Source organism: Lutzomyia longipalpis, chromosome 2, assembly GCF_024334085.1.
Source record: "Lutzomyia longipalpis isolate SR_M1_2022 chromosome 2, ASM2433408v1".
Classification (NCBI taxonomy): Eukaryota; Metazoa; Arthropoda; class Insecta; order Diptera; family Psychodidae; genus Lutzomyia; species Lutzomyia longipalpis.
The window spans coordinates 36,833,390-36,841,025 of NC_074708.1; the positions used below are offsets into that span (position 1 = coordinate 36,833,390).

Consider the following 7,636-nt stretch of genomic DNA (forward strand, 5'->3'; position numbering starts at 1 on the left):
TAAATATTTGATATTAAATTGTATTTAAACGTATAGTGTTATAATTACCCTTTTGATCCTTTGAATACTCAAATAAATTATATATATTTAGGTGACTCTATATGGCTTGACCTATGTAGCAAATACATAGCATTTTATTGACTAAAAGTAATTTTTTTTAAATGTAAAAATAAACATATTTTATGTTGTAGCAATATTGCAGTTAACATACTTTTTCAGCTTTAAATTTTTGTAAAGAATCTTTATGATTTTTTATTTCAATTATTAATATTTTTTAAGGATAGAAAAATCGATGAAAATCACTCATTTAAATTAATTTCACCCCTCATGACGGTAAGACATAAAATTTGTATCATTTTAGGATATATTTAGATCGTTTAAAGGACTTGGAGCTTTTCTAAATTTCACTGCTCTATTATCTTTAGAATTTTCAAAGATTCTAGAGCCAATGGGGTAATTAAATTAATTAATTTTATTTCACAAATTCAAAAATCCCTTCCGCAATCATTAGCCATTGGTTTTTTCTTTAAATTTCAATGGCACTCAGGACGATATGAGTGTGTTCAGGAGGAATCTTCTCAACCATCAATGGTACTCCAAGGGATTCAAGGCTCGCAAAAGGAATCCTGTCAAGTGGAATGAATCCCAACTTTTCACCAACTCTCGCTGAATATTTCGACGTCCAAATGGCAAAGACAATTTTTGGTTTCATCCCTCGGAGATCATCAGCCATTGTTTCGGGATAATTTCCTGCTGCAATTTCCTTTGCCAACCTTAAGGTATGTTCCACAAGATGAAAGGCAATTTTTCTTCCACCAAATTCCGGTAGAGATGCCACGATGCCACATTCAATGAATGAATCAGTGTTGAACTTAGCAAAAAGATCAATTTTCCCATCGGCATACTCAAGGAATTTAATGATTTTCCGCGTTTCCTCTGCGAGTTTATTCTTGCGGAATTCCTCGAAAAATGACGGTGTCCCCGGAAGAGGACGTGAGTGGAGTTTGTTAACGGTAAATCCTACAATTTCATTTGTTGGCAAATGACGTGCTACCAGGGAAATACCATCGTTAAGTTGAGCTTCAAAGAGCTTTGCTATATCACCCTGAGCCTGTGCTGATTTATCTAATCCAACGGCCATGGCGATATTCTCATGAGGAAAGAAACCTTTATGAAGGACTTCTAGAGAGCTTTTCCAGTCTGTTCCTGGATTATACAGCTGAATGCCGATTTTACCTACAAAAATTCATTTGTTTATGTAAGGAAAGTTTTTTTTAATATTAAAAGAGCTTACCATTGTCGATAGTATGCAGAATTTTCTTAGCAGACATTTTGCTGAATTCTCTGTGAATTACCGAAAAATTGAACTGGAATTTTCTTTGATGAGAACGAAGAGAAAATTTGAGGACGTTACTTAACAGGGACATTTTGAAGACTACTTAACAGGCTACTTAGGTTTTTTTTTCTTATAAGAAAATTAAATTAAAACGAGAGAATTATGATCACGTAATTTTTACACAACATTTGAACTCATTAAATTGTCCTGAGAGCATCCAAATTTGGCTTTATTTGCAGGATAGAGTCATATACAAAAAGGACTCCAAAAGTTATAAATATCACCCCCATTGACGATACGAATATATTTTTTCAATTTTAAATGGAATTAAATTTGTAAAATGTAATTTTTTCTATTTTTAATTGAATGTCTAAATCAAAATCGACACCTCTGTTTAGCAATCTCCCACCCCCACAGCCACCCACAGCGACAGACATTGCAATAAACAAATTATTCGTGCATTTTTCGCAAAATCGACCACGCAAAATTGTTACGAAGAGTTTCGTTTTTTTTATTTCTTGTGCGGGGGAGGAGAGAAATTCGAAGGAAAAGAAGAAATTGCCCATTGAGGCATTTGAAGAGGGTGGTCGTTCTTCTTGGTGAGAAGAAGTTCTATTATCCTGCAAAAATATTGTAGGTTCCACCACATAAGGCGAATAGTGCTGGTGGTGCCTATAGAAACACCCTCGCGCGCGCGAGTTCAAGAACCATCGAATGCTCCCCTTTAAATGGCGTTTTAGTGACTTTCACTTCCAAGTGCCGGGCAGTCTATGCTAAGTCGTGTTGTTTTGTGGATGAAGTGCTTGAGGATAAGAATTGGTGCTCACTGTGGGCAGGCTAAAAGATAAGATTGGCAGCAGGATGTACAATCGTGGAAGTGAGATTAGTAGTGAGGATCAAAATAATCCTTCGGGAAATCCAGGAAATGACGATGAGTCTGGCAATAGTGAGAGGGATTGGGAAATCTTCAATGTTCTCTGCAGTGATGTGAGTCCTTCAAATAAATTATTCTTCAATCTAAAAAACCGTTAAAAGATTTTTTTTAAAATTATTTTTAAGAAAAAAAAATCAGCAAAATGTTCAGGAAAATCCACCCTCCTGTTTTTTCGCGTTTACAGCAGTGATTCCCGAAAAAAAAGGGAATTTTATTGTCATCCCCCACCTATCCTGGATGTCTTCCCGTTTATTTTATGGGGCTATTTTGCATTTGTTTTATCAATAACATCCCCCCCGGGATTTCCACACAAAAAAACATCCCAATATTGGGGAAATACGACGACAAATTTTACTGCCATTGAATGGATGCGCCGGGGGGTGGGGGTGGGAAGTCACTAACCCCTCTACAGAGGTCTGGGAATCAATGAATTCCGGAACATGGTTGAGGAATTCCCACCACGTTGCCATAGTATCTTATAAACTTGTTGGTCCTCTCTCCCCAAGAACTTGGCGGCCACTGCGGGAGTTTCTTATAGTGGTGGGACTGTGGGCTCGATATCTGCGCGAATTTGCGTGAAATTCCCACAGGAAGAGGGGATCCTTTAATACCGTTTTCGTGCCATTGTTCACCTCAGTTCCATTTGTGATTTCAGGAGTTAGTGACAGGACTTCTCTCCCAAATCCTCAGATTATCTATTAAATTGTTCTTTGTTCCTCAAAAAAAAATGAGGAGGAACTTTTCATCTCATCCACCCCCATCGCTGCATTCCTACGACCATCATCATCATGTAGGATTGAGAAAAAATCCTTCCTGTACCAAAAGAATTTTCTACGAGTTTTTTTGAATTTTTTTCTTACAGCAAGTCCCAGATCCACCATGTCCTGCAATTGCAGCAGACCACCATATGGGGCACTCCTTGGACTTGGTTACCACCCTCAGGAGCGAATTGGCAGCATCCACGTACAAAAGGGATCGACTTCTGGGGGATCTTTCGGAGACAAAGAGCGCCCTGTGCGCCAAGGAGAGTGAATGTGAATCCTTAAGGGCTCAAACTGCCAGACAATCCGCAATGATTGGATCCCTTCAGGTGAAAAAAAAATTGCATTCCGGAGCACCCCCACAAATTGATTAAACTTACCAACCGTGAGCACGGTGTGTGTTTGAAAATCGATCAAGCGAAGTGATTTAAATCTTGATAAAAGGATAAAGTTTTATCATGCAAAAGCCAAGGAAGGGACTTAACTTCCGTGATTAAGTCAATAAAGTTTATTATCTCTGCTGTGGGTGTGAGGAAAATAATTTGAAAAGTTTTTTATTCAAAAGAAAATTTTATTAAGATTTTCACAAAGAATTATCTTTTTAAAAAATTCCTGAATTTGCAGGCTCGCCTTCAGGCTTCAGAGACAAGGGAGAGGAATGCCCAGACCCGCAATGAAACCACCGTGTCCACATTCCAGCGCGACAAGAGATGCCTGGAGGATAAAGTAAAGGAGCTCTGTGCAAAGCTTCGTCGTGTTGAGTGTGACCTCAGTGCTGAGGAGTCACAAAAGGATCAGATTAAAGGACAATTTCATGATCTCCTCCGTCGTCTCTGCCTCTGCTTGGGTATTGATGTGTGCGACAATACAATCCTCTCTCCAGACGTTGTCCTCACGAAAGCTGGTGAGATTGTAACTGAACTCCAACGCCTCCGGACAAAGGTCACAGCCACTTGTGAAACCCTCACAAATACCGAATCTGAGCTTCTTGCTGTTAAAAATACCACCACCTCTGAGAGGCAGAGAATGCAATCCCAAGTGGATGCTCTGAAATCCCTGACGGAAGATTTGGAATCCCGGAATAGGCAGCTTGAGAAGGAACTTCACATGACCCGGGATAGGTTGACAGACAATGAGCTCTGTGGGGATAAATTGCGAGAGGAATTGAGGGGCTTTGAGTCTCGCTGTGGGCGTTTGCAGAATAATCTCGAGCGCTTCCAGCACGACCGGCTGCAATTCCTCAAACACGTGGCGAATGTTATTGGTGTGCCGGAACCCTGTGAGACGCTAATCAAGGATAAGCTGAAGGATATTGTTGGGCACAATCAGCAGCTTCATGTGGTGAGTACACGATTTGATTTATTTGCTGGATTTTCTCAAGATAATTTTCTTTGTATTTTCTTCGAATTTCCTTCGCGCAGCAAGTTGAGAATTTGCGGGAACAAATCTCAATGGAGGGTACGCGTCATCGTGAAGCTGAGGAGACAACCACATGCCGTCTGAGGGCAGAAGAGGCTCAGAGATGTTCCATTGAGGAACGCCTGGAGAAGGCTCACGCGGATTTGCAAGCAATGCGGGCGGAACACACCTGCCTAGCTGACTACCTGGTTCGTCTTGCCAGGGCTATGTGCTGGAGTGAGTGCACAGAACCACCAGCTCATGGGAATGATACCCACATCATGGCTGAGAGCCTCCTGGAGCGTGCTGAGAGAAATGCAATTTTCTTTGAGAATCACGGTGGCTCGCACGGGGATAAGGTGAGTTCTGAAAACATCCTGAAAGCTTCATTATTCCTGCAGAATCCTAAATTAATTATTTTTAGCATGCATTTTGGGATCATCATTCACACAATCATAATCACTTGCCGAAGCTGAGACGTGAGAGATCATGCCACGATATTCCGCTGAAGGAAGTAAGGGAATTTTTCCTGGCCAGGAAGAGGAGGATTTTCTAATAAAATCACTTTTTTTCAGAGCTCAGTAATTTATACTCTCCAGCGCCGTGTCAGGGTTCTACGGGAGCAAGTTCAGCGAAGGGATTTGCATTTGGAATTACTGAGGAGGAAGATTGCCCTGCTGGAGGATGGAGCCCGTGCAAAGGCAATCCTGCAAACGGAACGAGATGAAGCAATCCATCGTGCACGTAGAAGCACGAAGAATGCTGAGAAGAATTTCCAGCAACTCCTGGAAGTTAAAGCTCAACTGGCAGAGGTGAAAGCTCAACTTTCGGAAGCTGCAGACTTCAAGATAACAGCCCTGGAGCGTTCACGGAAAATTGATGAGCTCCAGGCGCGTCTTCATGATCTCGAGAGTGAAAAGTGTAAGCTGCAGAATCAGATTTCAAACTACAAGACCCGCGCAAGGTCAGCAGTTGAGTCCTCAAATGAGAGGCGCTGCCGGGATGAGCAAGTAATCACGGTGAGGAATCTTTGATGATTTTTTTCTTGGTCAGGAGGGAAGTTTTTATCAATTAACGTTTTTTTTCTGCAGAATCTCCGTGAAGAGTTAACGAGAATTAAAACATCCCTTGCTGATTGCAATCATCGCTTGCAGCAACTTCAAGCTTTCAGAAGCTCAGTGGCGAGGCTCATGCACATGAGAGATTTGCCAGAAGCTGACCTCCTGCAGCGTCTTCAGACGCTCTGCAGTGCCCACCAGGAATTTACTCTCCTTTCGCGACGATATGAGTCAGCATCCCCCCTTCCTGACCACCCTTGTCCACGTTTCGATCACGACATTCTCCCTCCACCTGGCCACTGTCGCCCCATCTCAAGCGCCAGTCCTCATCATCACATTGGGCGATTTGATGATTTCCACGATGAGCATTTTGATGATGAATTCGACTTCGCCAAGAAATATTGAGGAAAAAGCGCGCGAATGGAGGGTTTCAGTCTCAACTTGTAGCTGTTGAGGGGATTCTTTTGGCGCGAAAATGCTCTGCTCGGACTTTGGAGGTTTCTTATAGCGCTTTAATTTTTTTTCTATGAAATTATGTAAAATTCTGTGTTTAGTTCTAAAAGAATTACAAATAAATCGACAAAATATTCATCCCCATATTTAGGGGGTATTCAATTTAAAACTCCATCCCAGAGATTCTTGGTAGGAATTTAAGTTTTTAATTTAAAAAATAATGGAATTGAACACTTTTTTTTGTAATTAATTTAATAAAAAAAATGTAATTATCAATGGAATAAATTTTAATTGATTTATTATTCATAACTGTTAATAACTAAATTTGTAGTTGTAATTTGTACCATGTGGAGTATTGATTACATTTTTAATTCAACAAAAATGAAAGGAAAAATGAATTAATTGGAAATGACAATTTTTGTCCTGTTTAACAATTTTTTTAATGAATTCTTTTGATGTAAGAATTGAATTAAAATAAATATTTATTCAGAGAGAGAAAAATTTTCAATTTTGTTTGTATTTGATACACCGAATTTGTATCAAAATTGACCATTTTAATCGTCTCTATTTAATTGATTTTGTTGTTTGAAATTTTAGCGGTTATTGAATTTTGTTTTATTCTCATTTAACACGAGATTCAGATTATGTGAGTGAGGTGGGATTAAAAAGAGCTTTGATGCCGCAGAATGAAGTGAAATATTTAGATATGAAAGGTCTATTAAAAATTTCACATTTTATTGAGCATTCAATTAAAATTTTAACATATTCGGCAGATGCTTTAGTAAATTCAATTATTTAGTTTCAAATTCCGTCTTCTAATTTTAGTTGGATTTTAATCTAGTTTATATTTACAAATTTGATTGACAAATTTTGATCAAACCAATTTAATTTAATCCAACTATGCAACTGTTCAATAATAATCAATTTCATGTGTACCCCCTTCAAATATTGTTTGCTAATTTGTATTACAATTTAGTTTGTAACTAATCAATATATATTAAAAATTTAAATTCAATAAAATTCTATTTTAATTTAATAGTTGAATTAATAATTTCAAAGTAACTCCGATATTTTTAGGAGGATTTAATTTGTTCAATTCTCTTACCCATTTAATCGTTCAATTTTCTCTTAAATCTTTTTAATGTAAATCGTACAGAAGGAAATTTTATGTCAGAGCTGTTTTACAAATTAAGAGCTTTTCTCTGGAAGTTCTTGAGTATACTTATTCATTGTTCTTATTTTCTTTGCCTTCTAATACATAAGAACGTATATATTTATTTTCTGAAGGAATTAATGGTATCCTGGAAGGGAAAAAAAAGGAAATTTCAATGCGCAAAAAATCCCAAGACGTTTTACTGACGTATTTTTGCCTAAGAATAAATTATCAAAAATAGCAGGATCTTTGAAAAGCTTTCAAAGCTTTAGAGGAAGGAGTTTTCTTAAATTTCTTGACAAAGAAAAATAAAATTATTTGTTGAATAATAATAAATTTGGGTCGAAACTATGAGCTCTTTTTTCGGGAAAATATGAAAAGAAAAAAATTGTTGACGGCTCTAATTGAAGGGGGTAATTAATTAATTAATGACATGGATAATTTTTCTGCATTTGCATTTAACACAGAAAAAACATGATGGTGATGCGGGCTGAATATTTTTGTTTTAAATAAAAATCCACGCGGTTGCACCCTTCAAAATAT

At 38.1% G+C, this 7,636-nt stretch overlaps 2 protein-coding genes across 2 annotated transcripts; one reads left to right on the plus strand and one right to left on the minus strand.

Annotated features, from left to right (window-relative positions):
• Positions 1 to 526: 526 nt before the first annotated feature.
• On the minus strand, positions 527 to 1,331 carry LOC129791276 (uncharacterized). The gene is made up of 2 exons (XM_055829347.1): positions 1,295 to 1,331; positions 527 to 1,236 (listed from the first exon to the last, which is right to left on the minus strand). Exons 1-2 carry the CDS (start codon positions 1,329 to 1,331, stop codon positions 527 to 529), a joined length of 747 nt encoding a protein of 248 aa, XP_055685322.1.
• A 1,807-nt stretch (positions 1,332 to 3,138) lies between these two features.
• LOC129790537 (coiled-coil domain-containing protein 170) lies at positions 3,139 to 6,267 on the plus strand. The gene is made up of 6 exons (XM_055828092.1): positions 3,139 to 3,360; positions 3,656 to 4,372; positions 4,453 to 4,788; positions 4,854 to 4,943; positions 5,005 to 5,448; positions 5,521 to 6,267. The coding sequence occupies exons 1-6, from the start codon at positions 3,178 to 3,180 to the stop codon at positions 5,890 to 5,892; spliced, it is 2,142 nt and encodes a 713-aa protein (XP_055684067.1). The 5' UTR covers positions 3,139 to 3,177; the 3' UTR covers positions 5,893 to 6,267.
• Positions 6,268 to 7,636: the final 1,369 nt, after the last annotated feature.

Bases quoted from the DNA above. Each gene is read 5' to 3' on its own strand.
- LOC129791276 (XM_055829347.1), bottom strand. From the start codon at position 1,331: ATGTCTGCTAAGAAAATTCTGCATACTATCGACAATG. The intron at 1,237-1,294 runs GTAAGCTCTTTT...GAATTTTTGTAG, and splicing joins TCTGCATACTATCGACAATG to GTAAAATCGGCATTCAGCTG.
- LOC129790537 (XM_055828092.1), top strand. From the start codon at position 3,178: ATGGGGCACTCCTTGGACTTGGTTACCACCCTCAGGAGCGAATTGGCA. The intron at 3,361-3,655 runs GTGAAAAAAAAA...CTGAATTTGCAG, and splicing joins CAATGATTGGATCCCTTCAG to GCTCGCCTTCAGGCTTCAGA. The intron at 4,789-4,853 runs GTGAGTTCTGAA...AATTATTTTTAG, and splicing joins GTGGCTCGCACGGGGATAAG to CATGCATTTTGGGATCATCA.